We start from the raw sequence: 17,272 nt of genomic DNA, 5'->3' as shown, positions 1-17,272 counted from the left end.
ACTTTTTAACTACCAATTGAGCACCAATTATGACCCTTCATTTCAAATGAAGTATTGGACGACATGCATAATGGTTTAAAACTTTCTTTCAGATTAGTGAATTAAAAGATCCTCTGGCTGTATTACAAGAAATCAACAAGAACAGCATAGGACCCATTACACCAGTTGAAGTAATTTCTTATGTTGAAATGTTATCTGTTCCCTTTTCTTTGCTGAGTATCACAAATTACACCATTTCCAATGAGAGGCTTCGAGATCAGACTCTTCATGTGAGTGAACTGGGATTTAAAGTTTTTGTTACTTACAAGATATCTTATTGGGGATACAGCATGCAAAGTTAACATAATATTTTTATTAACCCAACAGGAATTTGTTAGTACTGTAAATAATTTTGTTCAGGAAGATAAGAAGGCAGCTTGGGAAGCTGTCCCAGCAGACAACAGAAGACGAAGCCTCACCAAATTGATGCATGCTACTGAGGAAACAACAGCCTTCCTATCTCAGAATTTCCCAAAGATGGCAGAAGTAGACATTAATGCTAGTGATATGGGTACGCACAGGGAAACAAAACATATTGAAGATGGATTGTTCTTCTTCTTGCTTTCTTGCTTTCTTTTTTTTTTCTTTCTTTCTTTTTTTTTTTTTTTTTTGCATCCTTGCAGACAAATTGTTGACATTAGAAGCAGAATCGTAAGTTTGTTCTCAACTGTTTGTAATCCAATGGATGCGAGCTATTTATTCTTGGTATTTAGAACTGAATGGAAGACTAGATAACCTCTTGGCTTGGCACATCTAACCCTGCTATTGACTTTCAGGCATGTATTATGGAGAAGCTTAGCTAAACCTTTTACCAGAGATGGATAGACTGCAGTCACTTCTTTTCTGACCTGATTATCAGTCCCATTTCTCAAGGTGGACAGCCTCTGGCTTGTCCACCGAATGAAAGTCCTTAACCTCTTTCAATGAGAGAAATACCTCCCCAAGCAGCCTATGAATTTGTTTCATTACAGTCTCTTAACATACGAGGTGTATACAGGTAGTCTTTCACTTACAACCACAAATCAGCCCAAAATTGCTAAGTGAAACATTTGTTAAGTGAATTTTGTCCCATTTTATGCCCTTTTTTTGCCAGAATTGTTAAGTGAAATCACTGCAGTTGTTAAGTTAGTAACATGGTTGTTAAGTGAATCTGGTTTCCCCATTGATGTTGCTTGTCAGAAGATTGCAGGAACTGATTATATGATTCCAAAGCACTGCAACTGTAATAAATATGAATCAAGCATCTGAATTTTGATTCCGTGGCCATGGGGATGCTGCAACGTTCGTAAGTGTGAAAATGGTCATAAGTCACTTTTTTCAGTGCCATTGTAACTTCAAACGGTCACTAAATGAATGGTTGTAAATCAAGGACTATCTGTAGTTCTTTCAATTGGATAAAGGCAGACTACTCTTTCCTGACTTTCAAACCATCCATATTCTCCTGATGATGTCCCTCAACAGTGATAGCAGTGTCCCAATATCTCAGGGGTTGCCACAAAGAAGAGGGAGTCAATCCATTCTCCCAAGCAACTGAGGGCAGGAGACAAAGCAATGGATGGAAACTAAACAAGGAGATAAGCAACCTAAAACTAAGTTTCCTGACAGTTAGAACAATTAATCAGTGGAACAACTTGCCTTCAGAAGTTGTGAATCCTCCAACACTGGAAGTTTTTATGAGGAGATTGGACAACCATTTCGCTGAAATGGTATAGAGCAGGACTGTCAAACTTGCATCGTCATGGCGTCATCATATGATGTATCAGGACTTTTTCCCCTTTTGCTAAACCGGGCAGGGGCAGGGCCAGCACATGACGCATCCAGCCCGCGTGCCGCAAGTTTGACACCCCTGGTATCGAATTTCCTACCTGAGCAGGGGGTTGGACTACAAGTCCTCCAAGATCCATTCCAACTCTGTTTATTCTATTCTATTCTATTCTATTCTATTCTATTCTATTCTATTCTATTCTATTCTTTAGGAAAAAGGAGAACCTCTTTCTTAGGTGCTGGAAAAGCCTTTAATGAGAGCCTGCATATTGAAAACCATCATTCTTTAAAAATAAATAACTAAACAAAAATTCTGCATAAGTAGGAGTATGCTGCTAAGTAATTTCAACCCATCAGTCAAACTTTTGTTTTGTTTACAACAAAATTGCTCATTGACTTTTCCATTGTTTTACAGGGGATTAAAGCACTGGACTGAAATGTAAAGCTAAAAGATTTCATGTGCTACTTTCTCACTTCTACTCTGCGGTGGGGGTGGGGGTTGATATTTGGTCTGTTTGTTTTTGACAACAAATATCATTAGAGTCCAATGCAGTTGAATTGCATGCCTTTATCTTCACATAAACGCACACTGAATGGATTGCAAAATAAATACTTTCAAAGGTATTGTCTCCTGTGCTTTTAAAGAAATTGGTATTCACTTTCAGAAATGCATTTTTAATAAAGTGGAAGCTCTTCTGAAAGCAGCTTTCGTTATTCTTTACCAAACTGCGCTTAATGCAAAGCAAATTAGAGGTTACATTTTTTTTTCCCCAGGCAAAGAATGAAAAGGTACAAATATAGAATTAAAGGACATCCACCTACCATGAATAACATGGTCCTAAAGTTTAAAGCACATGAGCAAAATAGTAAAGGGCTATGGATCAATGTTGGGGATGGGGCCGAAGGGACAAAGCATGAAATATATAGCATGCCATTGTGTTAATGCATTAATATTATGCATTAATATGAATGCATAATATTAATACTGCCATATTAATTTCTGTACTTGAACATTGAGAGATACCCACACACAATAAGATCATTCGCATTTCTGACAAACTAAGTCAATATAGAAGCCATATTCACTTAAAAACTGTGTAACTAATTTAACAACTGTAGTGATTCACTTAACAATTGTGGCAAGAAAGTTTAGAAAATGGGGCAAAACTCACTTAACAATTTCTTGCTTGGGCTCAATTGTGGTCGTACTTCGAAAACTGCCTGTAATAGTTCTTGCAGAACTTTATATTAAGCTAGTCTTCAGTGTAATTGTTATTTTCAAAGACATAATTCCCCCTTTTCTTTTTCAGCTTTAAGACTTTATACTTTTGACACGGAGAAGGTGAACCTCATCAACCAAAATACTCAGATGGGAGGAGACAGTATTAAGATCTCTGCAAAGAAAAAAGAAATATTGGCTGCTAAAGGTTAGGATGGTGGTTTAGGGTTGTTGTTGGTACAATATCTGGACTCAAAGGAAAACCCTCTCTTTTTCTAAGATTCATCAGCCACATTGTTCCACTTGCAGTATGAAGAAATCCAGTATAAAGTTAAATAGATGAAATAGAAAATGGAAAAAATTTGATGCCGTTTTGGGATTTTTAATTCTCACACTAATAAATCTTCATAAGTATTTTATGATCTCTTGCATACGTTGACTGATAATGAGCTTGTGAAAACTACATCTGCCTATAAGGAAACCTTTTCCTTAGATTTCAGGGGAGCAATCATCTGCAAGCAGTCCCCTGTCTCCCTTGAATCCTGAGCAGAATCACTGAAATAGTGTAGAACAGTGTTTCTCAACCTTGGTGGCTTTAAGATGGGTGGACTTCAACTCCCAGAAGTCCTCAGCTATCCTCAGTGATACATGGGCAGCATACTTTGGGGTGAAATTCTAAAGGATAAATAAGCCTTAAAGGGATGGGAGAAGCTGGTAAATGAAATACTGAAATCACAAGCACAAACTCCTTGGAAAAAGAAGAAAAAAATGTGGGAAACACAGTGTCAAAAGGAAATAAAAGGAAATGGAATAGAAAATGGAAACAGGGATTAATAATTAAGGAGGAATACAAACTGCTGGTGTGAGGTTGTAAGGATAGACTCAGGAAGGCTAAAACTTAGAATGAGAAGAAGATGGTGAAAATGAAATTATCTGGTATCTTGTTTGTCTTCTCTCAGAAGAAAGAGTTCATAATGTAATTGAGGCAAACAGGGAGGACTATAAAAACTGCTAAAGGAGTTTAGCTTTAGGATGTGTTTAGTTCTCAAAAGAAAAAAGAAAAAAAGGAGAGATAAAACACTCATTTACATACTCGATATATCAAACGTTATCCTATTCAAAAGGGAGATTGAGCTGTTGTCTGTTGAGGCTGAAAGCATGACAAATCACAAGTTAAAATTAAGGGATGGATGGATGGATGGATGGATGGATGGATGGATGGATGGATGGACAATCTGAATATTTTTTAAACAAATAAAAATGTTAAAAGTAAGAAAAATAAGCTGCCTGCCTAGAACAGTGGTAGAATCTCTTTCACTGGAAATTTTCACATGAAATCTTTCAAATCTTCCTGATTTGATGTGCTCCTCCATTCACCTGAGAGATGGACTAGATCAGGGATGTCAAACTCAAGGCCTGGGGGGACTTGATCCGGCCCGTGGGGTGCTTAGATCTGGTCCGTCGGGCCACCCTGGAAACAGCGGACCAGCCTGCAGTGTCTCTGCTAGTGAAAACAGAGCTCCATTTTCACCGGCAGAAGGTTTCAGGAGGCCATCGCAGCCGAAAACGGAGCTCAGGAGCCCGTTTTCGCTGGCAAAGCACTTGGGCAACCACAGGTGCCCCCAGTATGAGGTACGTCAAGCTGACCATGCCCACCCTGTCCATGCTCATCCTGGCCCCCCAAGGTCAAACATAACCCTGTTGCAGCCCTCAATGAAATCTGGTTTGACACCCCGGGACTAGATGTTCTATAAGATTCCTTCCCGTTTTAAAATTGTATTGTTATCTGAAAGCAGGCAGGAAAGGAAATTTGTGAAAGTGCAGGTGAGAAAAAGGAGGGCATGTAAAAAGAGAGAAGTCTAACAGGAGCCGTGCAATCTGAGTCTTCAGGGGCAGATGTTTGGTTATTTAGGATATTTAATATACCAATATATAAGGTTCTTTCCATCCCTTAAATAAGTCGTCTATTCCCATAAAAATGAGATATCATTTTTCACAAAGTGATAGAGTAGTACATAATCTGGGGTGCATCATGACCCTGGAATTTAACCACAAAACTATAATTCCACAAGTGAAAGTATATTTTTAACTGTACACTGGGGGAGTGGTAATATTGGTGCTTTGGGAGTTTTGTTTTGTTTTTGTTTTACTTGAAATTGATAGCTTAAAAGTTTTTTCCTCCCAGTCAGATGGACCTTTAATTTAGGAGGTCTTGTTAATGCGGTCTGCAAAGTATTGTTCTTTTCCCTATTTTAAAATAAATTGGAATGGAGTGGGAGGAATGCCAAAGAAATTAAACCTAAAGTTTACATTTTGACTATGTCACATATCTTTTATATTACATGTGATTCATGGACTTGATTATAGATGAGATTTTAAAAAAGTTACTGCATCCCTTGGTAAACAGAGTTTTCATTTTATCTGATCCTAGACAAAATGTAGTTAGTTTACAAGCCAGCGTCAAACTCTGATTTCTGAAGTAGGCTTGCTTCCCCAATCACAGCTTGTGGTTCAGAGAAAATGTGGTTAGTTGGAAATAGAAGCAAATATTTTTGATGCCATCCTTGCAGCTATGCCAAAGTATCAGAGTCTGCTTATGAGTTACATCTGAACTCTTTGTATGAGCTGACCCCGAAATTAGCCTCCTATTGATTGCTCCTTTCTCCATATTGTACACAATATTTAATGTGACTTTCTGTCTCAGCAGGAGCACCAAACATAAATGCTTTTAGAGGTTAGTGTTGATCATAACAATAGGGGGAGGCAAGATTCTTGGCAAGGTATAAATGCGCTTGGATATACTGTATTTAAGTTTAAATGATGAGAAGTAAGGAATCCAAATTACTGGATTTTAAAAGCATTTGCTGGGGTTCTCTTATATTTCATAAACATTATGATCACCCTTCTGTCATTACTATTTCCAAGCAAAGTCACTTGTTAGGAAACGATATAGGTCTACATTCAGAATGTTGTCTATTTTATAAGAGCTATACTGCTTATAGAATTATATGAGCAGGGGATGTGTGCAAGAGGGTTAAAAAAAGAGGATGGCAATCATAATTGTGTGAATGAAGTCTTGAACTTTTTTTTTTTTTACATTAACCTTTTGGGCGATGCATCTAAAAATGAGATGGAGATTCACGTGCATAGTTGCAATGGGCAATGTGAACAACCCTTGTCTGGGACTGGAAACTAATCCCCTAACACCTGGAACCTATAGCCTCTTAAATTGTACAGTTGGAAGATTTACCTTCCAAAAATATGGGCAATATTCTTTGATTGAATCATTAAATTTAATTTCTAATAGTGGCACAGCCCTTACTGCTTTAAACATTTCCCTCTGTTTCTGCAGTCTTTCTGTAAGTTTTCTGCAAAATTTCCATTGATTTGATATTCTTCTTGTCAGAGTTTAAAAAGGTCTTTTGATTGTTGTTTCCTTAGTGTTTTTAAATATTTTACTATTTATATGTTTTTTTAAAAAAAAATCAACAATCCTCAAACCACTAAGCATGTTTTATTTGATGGATAGGCACAGTTGCAGTTGTGTTTCTGCGATACGACAATATTGGAGCTCTGCTTTCATTACCACAGAATTTGTCCCTGACAGAAAATACAGAGGATGGAGAAATAGTAGGTTCATCAGTTATAGCTGTTGCAATTAGGTCCACTCCACCTGGGCTGTATCCAGCTGAGAAAATAATATTTACTTTAAAACATACACAGGTAAGCTTTCTTTTTAAAACATCTCTCGTTTAAGACTGTAATTTTTCTGTAGTGGGTTGCAAGGCTGCTTTGGCGCTATCCTTATAACTCTGTTGTTTGCCAATATGGCATAATATAATTAGAAGGGAAATTACAAGGTTGAGTTTAACACAGCAAGTGCAAGGCAGGGAGTAGGAGTAGGTAGCTACTAAAAAGTGTGGCTAGAAACTGACAAGAATAATGAATGCATGGAAGTCTTATTACACATTTGTCAACAATGTGCAAGTGTAATCCAAGGCACTTCCTTGTTGGAGGCTGAAGTGTGTATGAGCATTTTTGAAAAAGAAAATAGCACCCAAGAAAGAATTAATGAAGCACATTTTGTAAGTGTAAAAGAAAGATTCATTTATAGAAAATGCATTATAGGAATAAGTAAAGCCTAGATCATTGGTTCCTACTATATACCCGGGAAGAATGGGGGGAAACAATTATTTCAGATTAGACATCTCTTGCACAAGCATAGGTGAAGTAAACACCTTAACACTCTACCAGCACCCTACTGCCCCCTGGTGATCAGTAGATTATGAGATCATAAAAGGTCAGCGCCAATAAGTTTGTCCTTCCAACTCTCAAATCTGAGCATTTTTCCACTTGCAAAGTGGGAGGCTGTTGCATTCCTTATGTTACTTAGCAAAGTACAACCACCACGAAGAATAAAATTTAACAGGGCATCTAAGTGAACAGTGCCACTGTTTCTTATAGCCGTCAGCAATCACAATGACAGTTTTACAGAATAGCTATATAATTCCGGATATTTCGTTTTGGATTACTTGCCATTATACAGTGATAGTACATAACAGCTGAGAGCTATAGAATGATAAATGTGGATTGAAAAGATGAACATTCTAATCCACACATAGCCATTAAACCCCACTACATATTCTTGGAAAGTAAGCGCTTCTTGATTTAGGCATTCTCATGAATGTCAAGGACCTATTGTGAATTATTTGGAGGAGGTTCAGGGTGTAATAACAACAACAACATCCCATGTGTGAACTTTGGAGGTAGAATAAGGGAGAAGGGATGGTGGAAGGACATTTTTAAAAAAAGAGAGGCATTTTCCATAGATGTTAGAAGTTCAAGACTGAAAGCAAGTCAAATATATCCAACAGAAAATAAAGTATATATACTAGGTAAAGGTAAAGGTTCCCCTTGCATATATGTGTTAGTCGTTCCTGACTCTAGGAGGCGGTGTTCATCTCCATTTCAAAGCTGAAGAGCCAGCGTTGTCTCCGTGGTCATGATTAAATGCCAAAGGTGCACGGAACGTTGTTACTTTCCCACCAAAGGTGGTCCCTATTTTTCTACTTGCATTTTTTACATGCTTTCGAACTGCTAGTTTGGCAGAAGCTGGAACAAGTAACGGGAACTCACCCCATTACACAGCACTAGGGATTCCAACAGTGAACTGCCAACCTTTCAATCGACAAGCTCAGCGTCTTAGCCACTGAGTCACCACATCCCACGGTGTATATATATATATATATACTACCTTGGCAAAATTAGGGCTACCGGAAGCAAGCGAAGAATAATATGCTCATTTTGGGTGGCTAAAAATAAAAAATGAGACAGCACCCAATTTTTAAAAAACTAACCGTGATTCCTTATGGATTGTCCAATGGCATAAAATGCAACTAGCATCCTGGCCCAGGCCCAAAGGATAAAAGCCAGATCTTCAAGACCTTCCAAATTTCAGGGGTGAGGTTGTTCATTAGAAGAGGTTCACACAATTGTATGCCGTTTATCATTCTTAACATATTTTGTTTCTGCTCCAGACTGTAGGCAAAAAGGATGTTAAATGTGTATTTTGGAATTATTCAGAAGACACAATGGAAGGGAACTGGGCCACAGAAGGGTGTGAGAGGACCCACTCCAATAGCACACATACGTCATGCAGATGTAACCATCTTACTCATTTTGCAGTCTTGATGTCTTCAAATGGCTCTAAAGTTGTAAGTGTTTTTTTTTTTTAATTTAAAGACTGTTTTTTAATTAGTCTTTTCTATTTGGGGCCATAAACCCATTTATAAGGAATATTTTCTGCAAACAGATTAATCTCTTCCTCCACCACTTCCTTCTTCAGGATTAGATATTTCTGTGGCTAGGTTGACCCTGAACACAGTGGTGGGATTCAGCCAGTTCACACTACTTTGGGAGAACCGGTTGTTAACTTTCTGAGCAGTTTGGCAAACTGGTTGTTGGAAGAAATCATTAAGGCAGAGAACCGGTTGTTAAATTACTTGAATCCCACCACTGCCTGAACATCACATTCTTAGAATCTCTAGATATCCATTGGTACAACACGGTCCCTTTTCTATTTTACTTTCTATGCTAGAGGGTTGTTCACTGTTCATTTTCTATGGTTTATCATGGAACACTTCATTTTTTTTAAAAGGGCAGCTGTTCTTTTACTTTTTGATACGTCTTTGTTTGAAAAAAAAAATGGGCCGCCTTATACTTTAAAAAATCTGAACTCGAAATGACTCTTCCATTTCAAAAGGTATTCTCACCTACATTTAGTTGGAAGAAAGATCCAATGGAAATGAGAGACCTATACTAGCTATGAGTCCCTGCACTATGTTTCACAGACAATAGAAATTACTACAGTTGCATGCCAAAGTTTCAGCATCCCTGGTAAAATTGTATGGATCAATGAAGTCTCTTTGACACTCTGACTCTGCAATGTGACAAAGAGCATTATATTATCTACCGGTTAACCTATCCTCCTGCAATTGCTACCTTGTTTTCCAACTGCCCCACTGATCAGTTCTTTGTGAAGTGAAAGAGAATTGATTGCTATCCAAACTTTTTTTTTCCTTGCCAAACTTATTCTGTGCAAGAACTGTGGATTTCATTAAACACTTTTCTACGCACCACTTCTTAGTCTGTGTACTATATCTCAGAAAGCCATTAGAAAGACCCTCATTTGTCCTTCATGATTTTTAATATTCACAGTGTGTACTCACTCCAGAGGTTTAGAATGAAGAACACACAGAAGTTTCACACTTTTCACACTTTGGAGATGACATTTCAAAAATTAGATTTCGCAGTGCTGACCTAGAGTTATGCTAATAAATTACATGAAAAGTAACTAAAGTATGTGTTTCAGTTTTCTTCATATGGATATCCATTTTAGTACCAACATTCTTCATTATAACTTTAGAATATCTTTTTTTATTTATGAATGACACTGAAACATTCTGAAATGTACAAAGATTATTTTGATATTCAGAAAGGGTACAATTGACATTAAAATGAAACCCACACTAATTTTTCCTTCCTCTGTGCCAGTCATTTGAATAATTTGAATAATAAGAAAAAAGAGAGAGAGAAGGGAAGGGAAGGGAGGGAAGGGGAAGGGAGGTGTGTGAGGGGAGGCAGGGGAGAAGAGAGGAGGGGAGGCAGGGGAGGAGGGAAGGGAGTGGAGGAGGGAAGGCGAGGGAAAGGAAACTGTCATCTATAATCAAGACAGAAATGGATAATCAAGACTAAAAGTAAACATTCTAGACAAGAGATTTTTATTCATTTGCTGTATTACTGAAAGCAGAGAAGATCCATAAAATGATGGAGCAGGTGCATCTGCCCTTTACATGCTACAACACACATATGCACACGCAATATGGATAACCTTGGGAAAAAGAACAAAAATAAAGTTTTATTCAAATGTTCAAGTAGACTAAACTTTTTCTTCAATCCCAGGAAGCTAAGGATTATATTCTTACAAGAATCACTCAGCTTGGAATAATTATCTCATTGATTTGCCTTGCCATGTGCATTTTCACGTTTTGGTTCTTCAGTGAAATCCAAAGTACAAGAACAACGATTCATAAAAATCTCTGTTGCAGCCTTTTCCTGGCAGAGTTTATTTTTTTGATTGGAATTAACATGAACACTAATAAGGTGAGTATCATTTCTTAATGCCAAAAATGGTACATTAAAGTGCCCATTTGCAAAGGCGTATGTCCTAATGAGCCTTTGTGAGACTATGTGATGTCATATGACTTGTAACAGAATGTCATCACACAGATTGCATCATTTTTGTGATTTATGCAATGATTCTATGGTGTACATATAACGGACACTATCTGTGGGGTATCTTCCAGTCTTAAGTTTAATATAACATTCAATATAACAATACCATTAGGTGGGTTTTAAAATCCTCATCTAACAGTTCCAGCCAACTCAGTTCAGTTCAAAGTATATAAACTCCACTGAATAATTCTTCTGCCTGTGGACTTCATGGAGAATTGAGACCTTCGTTAATGAAAGTGGAGGCAGACTCTTAATTGTTTAGACTGGCAATGTTCCAATATCAGCAGGAGTTCTGCCAATTTGTTTTATGGGTTGCTTTATTTTTAATCAGTATAGAAAAATGTTGCTTATCCACATTGATGTAAGGAAAACAAGAGAAATCTAAATCTATCTCCTGGAAGAGAGAATACAGGTAGTCCTCAATTTATGACCACAATTGAACCCAAAATTTATGTTGCTAAGTGAGAAGTGTTGCCCAGTTTAACGACCTTTCTTGCCACATTTCTTGAGTGAATCACGGCAGCTGTTAAATTAGTAACATGGTTGTTAAGTGAATCTGGTTTCCTCGTTGACTTTGCTTGTCAGAAGGTCACAAAAGGGGTATCACATGACCCCCGGGACACTACAACCATCATACATGTGAGTCAGTTGTCAAGCATCCAAATTTAAATCACATGACTATGGGGATGCTGCAATGGTCATAAGTGTCAAAAATAGTCATAAGTCATTTTTTCAATGTCATTGTAACTTTGAACAGTCACTAAACAAACTGTTGTAAATCAATGACTACCTGTAGATTAGCCTGCAGTTTGCATAGTCTGATGTGACAGGTCTCACTTCTTCAAACCCCAGGCCTTGCGAACACAGAAACAAACATGCTCTGGAACCATTTGATACAGGTTTATTCAAGCCTGAGGCCTGGCACAAATAAGTACATAGCAGTCCATTGCAAAGTCAGTGCTGGGAGCTCCCAGTGCTCTATATAGGTGGGGCCATGCCCCTCCGACCCACCCACGCAACCAGCATCCGGCGTCAGCATTCAGTTCCGTGTTAGCAGTCCACCATCTAGTGCTTCGGCCACCGGCCTCCATCCGGCCTCCAACCGCTTCGCCCCACACACTGTTGTATCCGGCACCAGCCAGCTGGGTCCCGGAAGGCCACCAGTCAGCTATGTGGGTGAGAATTTCGCCATTGCTTCCCTCGCTGCTGAATTCCCTGCAACCGGAGCCAACGCCATCCCAGCGGGGCACCTTATCACTGGCTGGGTCTCCACTGCGCTGCATGGCTGATCTTGCCACCACGACTGTTTCTGCCTTCCCCCGATGTATGGCAAGCTGGTCTGGGCTTGATATCAGGGTGAATATTTCAAGCTAAAAATTTTACATGGGCAAAATAAGCATATACTGTATATTGCTTCAGTTTTCAAATGACATTGGTCCAAGTGTTTTCCTGTACACATTCAGACAATTGATGACAGGCCCTTAATGGTCTTGTATTGAGACAAAATGTCAGAAAAACCTGTGCTTCCTCTGTACAGGAAGAAAGTTTTAACTGCATTGCAATAAATGTACTGTTTTATATTAGTCACTTATACTGTTCCTTTTTTTCCCCCTTCTAGCTATTCTGTTCCATCACAGCTGGATTGCTCCATTACTTCCTCTTAGCGGCTTTTGCATGGATGTGTATCGAAGGCATTCACTTGTATCTTATAGTTGTTGGAGTAATCTACAATAAAGGATTCTTACACAAGAATTTCTATATTTTTGGCTATGTAAGCCCAGCAGTGGTGGTTGGCATTTCTGCTGCACTGGGATATAAATACTACGGAACAACTGATGTGTAAGTTACTATTTACACCTTGGATACTTCAAACATGGTCCAAATACAGTCTGCCAGGATGTAATAGCACAACTCTGCTTTGGCTATGACTTTCTCGTTGTCAATATTTTTAACAAATGTAGTCATTTGATACTAACAGCTTTGAAATATCATTAACATCTTTGACTTCAGCACTCCTCATTTAAGAATGCATAGAAGACCTTAATTTACCCAATGCCAGAAGGTATTCTGCCATCTGTCTCTTGTGCCCAATAAGGAATCGGTGTTCCTATGCTGACTATTCCCATTGTGTCTTGAGTGTATTTAATTTTTGACTAAATACTAGAAACATTCACAAGATCCTTGGTAGTGATGGAAGAGCTTTAGCCTCAGAGACATATCTGACTGTGCTTCAATTTATGGACACTTTATTCCAAAATTCTGTCTCCCCTGTTGAATTGGGTGAAACCCAGTATATCAATTCAAGGAGAAACTGTCATCTGTAACCAAGATTAAATAGGATAATCAAGTCTGAAAGTATGCATTTGAGGCAAGATATTTTTATTTATTTATTTATGAAGCGAGAGAAAAATCAAATGATCAAATGTAATGGTCTCATCTATAAAAGCTTCTCCATTCATTTCCATGGAAGAAGGCAACACTTAGCAGTCCTGGCCTGATATTATATGCTGTATATCTATTTCCCAAGCTTTTTTTTTTCTCATTGTAGATTATTTATTTCTGATGTATAGTAACCTACTCTTCCTCCCCTCCTTCTTTCTCTCCTCTTTTATCCAAGCTGTTGCAAAAATAATTTAAATGATATTTCAATATTGGTTTTTTTCAAGAAAAAAATTATCTCCCTATTATGCAATTTAAAAAAGGATTTTTAAAACCTCAAATTTAATTCAAATTGTTCTGAATAGGCAGTTATGTCAATCCCAGGGATGAGAATTGTGGACTCTCTTCCATACTTTGTATCAACTTTCTTCATTACTATCTGTTCAATTATTCTTTTTTCCTCACCTCATCCATCTTTCAGGCAAGACTATATCCTTTAATCTGGAATAAGACTTATTCAAAGTGATCCAATTAGGTGTCAGCAAGGTTCTTTGAGCTATTTATTTGTTTATTAAATTTTTATCCCACCTTTAGTACTTTATAGATAACTTAAGGCAGTGATACTCCTAATACTCCTTCCTCCAGTGGTGAAATCCACATTTTTTTTACTACCAGTTCTGTGGGCATGGCTTGGTGGCATGACAGGACAAGGATACTGCAAAATCTCCATTCCCTCCCCACTCCTGGGGGAAGGTTATTGCAAAATCTCCATTCCCATCCCACTCTGGGGCCAGCCAGAGGTGGTATTTGCCGGTTCTCTGAACTACTCAAAATTTCCTCTACCGGTTCTCTGAACTGCTCAAAATTTCTGCTACTGGTTCTCCAGAACCTGTCCGAACCTGCTGGATTTCACCCCTGCCTTTCTGCTCCTATTTTTTCATACAACAACTGTATGAGATGGGTTGGGCTGAGAGAGATCACTGGCCCAAGATCATCCAACCTGTTTTCATGCCTAAAACAAAACTAGAAGTCACAGTCTCCTGGCTTCTAGACCAGTACCTAAATCACACACAAAACTGACTATTGTCATGTCATGTCATGTCACCATGGAGGTAACAATGCTCCTTGTCCAGGTACCTTCCATAGCCTTTCTGCCTTATCATTTCTTTCATCAGTTTTAGAATTTGGAGGATACAGTGCTGACTACACCTGACTAGGGATCCAAACAATGTGAAGTGAAGCAATATGGCTATTTCACCTTCCCTTTTAAATTAGTGTGCAATACTTTGCCAAACAGGTTTGAAGATATGCTTCTCCCATGCCTCTCTTCAAATGCCTTCAAAACACTGTACACATCTACAAAAAATGAGTCATCTTTAGCTTCAGGAACAACGCATTCAATAACTTTTATCCAGAAATAAGAATACCAAAAAAGTAAGATATTTGGCTTTGGCACTCAATACCAGGCCAAGATGGTTTAATCTGTAAATGTAGTTCAAAATATTTCATCCTATTTACCTTACAGATGTTGGCTCAGCACAAAGAATAACTTTATATGGAGTTTTATAGGACCAGCATGTCTAATAATCCTTGTAAGTATGCTTTTCTTCCCATATTTATTTTTAAAAAAACTGGAATACATAAAATAGTAATAATAACAAAAGGTGTGTAATCATTACTTTCCCATTGATAGGCCATCTGTGAGTGCTTTAAAATGTTAAAATGAACTATTTTAAAGACTTTTATATAACTGGCTCTAAAATATATTTACCTCTTCTACGTCTAAGTGCTTTGCCTGTCTCAAAAACATATGTTTGATTAACTAAATATTTCAGTTGGGGATTTGTTTCTTTTAACCCGATGGCTGGAGGGAACAGAATTCTCTATAGCAATTCAGTTGTGTAAGATGTAGCATCTTTACATGTCAGTTGTATCTTGGCAGAACTCAGCAGGAGAGGTATACAGACATGATGCCAGGAGACAGATAATCTGGTATTTCAAATGCTGAGTTACTTAATCTTTTATCTGTGATCGGTCATCTTTGAAGATTAGGCTGTCATCTTTTTTATATTTTTTTTCATTCTCGTGTACCCTGCCATCATCAAGGCTATTTTAAACAAAATTGCAACATCAGAGACAAGAACCTGCTATTTCACACAGACAGGCAAGTTGAGAATTGATAGCCTATATTTCAGATGGAAGGAGACTTTTTAATTCCCCTTGGAATTGTTTTCAGATCTTGATCTTTTGGAAATATTTGATGCTTCCAAAGTGCCAGGAAGTTAAACATGTAAGACTTAATTTAGATCAAGTAAAAAATCCTGGACTGTTAGGTCAATGATATAAATAACTCCTGGTCCTCATTTGCTGATAAAATTTTCGTTTAAAATATATTTGCACGGTTAGCACGAAGTACAGTAAGCATAAATCTATTACCAGGTTAGTATCGAAAAATCTAAACAATCTCTTTCACGTTATGAAATTGTAGTGAAGCAGATAAAGTGGTTTATCTTGATCTAGACTATTCCAAATTGCACATGCTTATAATTCCTTCCAACTCAGGCACTGTTACACATGTAACATTTTTTTCAATGAATTTGGTGCAGTTATAAAGGGGAATTTAAGTTTGGGGAAATCAGCATGAGCTATGGATAACTATTCCAAATGACCTCATTTAGACAAGAGCCTTAATGCAATACTACCCCTTAAACAATACTACCCTTGTTTTTTCCAGGTGTCCATGATCCATGACAGATCCAGTGGTGGGATTCAAATAATTTAACAACCAGTTCTCTGCCCTAATGATTTCTTCCAACAACCAGCTCACCAAACTGCTCAGAAAGTTAACAACCGGTTCTCCTGAACTGGTGTGAACTGGCTGAATCCCACCGCTGGACAGATCCCATTAATCCCATTGACCAGTGGATTTATATTCAAAGCCAAACAAACTTGCGTATTTTCAGACAAGTCCATGAGCAAGTGTATTCTAGCAATATTATCCAAATGTTTACAGTTTTGTTCCAATACATTGCATGACCTTTTTAATTTCTAGGAGTGGCTTTTGCTAAGAAGCTATTGAAAAAGGGAGATGTTTGGAATATTGGAGAAAAAATGGTGAAAGAAGGTTTCAATGGGTCTTAAAACTGATAATTTGTAAGAATTCATTTTTCCCTGTTAAATAAGTTGCAAAGTTTTCTTCACAATTTTCTCAAATAGGTTGCACAGCCCACTGGCATTTGTAAGGTACTGTTCTTGTATACAGCCACCTTTTAAAGAAAAACATATTTTCTTAGTTGCAGTTTTGCTGTTTGTTGGAGAATCTGTCTGGTTTACCACCATAGCTAATCTCTCTGTCTTTTCAATGTGGCATTGCTGTCTTCAGCATTGGAATGGTAGAAGAATATTGGTCTGCTAATACAATATTCCACAACCAGGAAGAACGTTAACAAATATAGAAATAATCTTAGCAACAGCGATACCTGTGAATACTTGATCTAGAGAAAATACTCATATTAATTTGATATGACCTCTCTACTAACTTCGAGCTACAAGATAATGTAAAGAAGGTAATAATTTCATCCATGCCTAAAGGGAAATACAATTTTTTTCCATTGAAAGGAATATGCCCATCATGTAATCAAAAATGCTTTTTTAAAAAATCTTTCTTTTTACATAAGAATATGACAATATAGCATATTGAGAAACATTGTGATTTTTATTAGGATGGTAAAATGAACCACTTAATACTTGGAATCCACAATGTTTTAAATAAACTTTTGGGAGGAGGCTGTTGCTAGGCTTTTCTAGATATTTCTTTATAAATAAAGGGGGAAAGGATGGGAGATAATTTGATGAGTTAATCATAATATGCCTTGGAAGTTTCACGTACTTTATTAAGGTTATAGCGACCCTACAGACTTATAAGGGTTATTTTCAATATCACACTTTGTTTTAAGACGATGAAGCAATTTTGATATTACAGGTCTGGTTTTAAAAAGACATTCACTTCAACATTCATCACTATACACTTGTTCCCCTCCAAATGTTTAAACAGTGCTCGCTTTCCTGAAATATTTA

General features: G+C 37.6%; 1 protein-coding gene across 2 annotated transcripts in view; it reads left to right on the top strand.

The window, feature by feature from the left end:
- ADGRL4 (adhesion G protein-coupled receptor L4) overlaps nt 1-17,272 on the top strand; it is a 100,353-nt gene that overhangs the window by 62,791 nt on the left and 20,290 nt on the right. For both annotated transcript variants that reach the window (XM_087889863.1, XM_034437057.3), the window contains 8 exons: nt 93-269; nt 367-550; nt 3,114-3,230; nt 6,552-6,745; nt 8,560-8,736; nt 10,484-10,684; nt 12,435-12,655; nt 14,721-14,787. In XM_087889863.1, the coding sequence (XP_087745989.1) occupies nt 93-269; nt 367-550; nt 3,114-3,230; nt 6,552-6,745; nt 8,560-8,736; nt 10,484-10,684; nt 12,435-12,655; nt 14,721-14,787 (1,338 nt within the window). The remainder of the gene's footprint in view (nt 1-92; nt 270-366; nt 551-3,113; nt 3,231-6,551; nt 6,746-8,559; nt 8,737-10,483; nt 10,685-12,434; nt 12,656-14,720; nt 14,788-17,272) is intronic.

This window comes from Pantherophis guttatus, chromosome 3 (genome assembly GCF_059756535.1).
Source record: "Pantherophis guttatus breed Tessera chromosome 3, ASM5975653v1, whole genome shotgun sequence".
Taxonomy (NCBI): domain Eukaryota; kingdom Metazoa; phylum Chordata; class Lepidosauria; order Squamata; family Colubridae; genus Pantherophis; species Pantherophis guttatus.
Note: the sequence above shows the minus strand (reverse complement) of the source record. Positions and strands in the feature narration are given on the sequence as shown.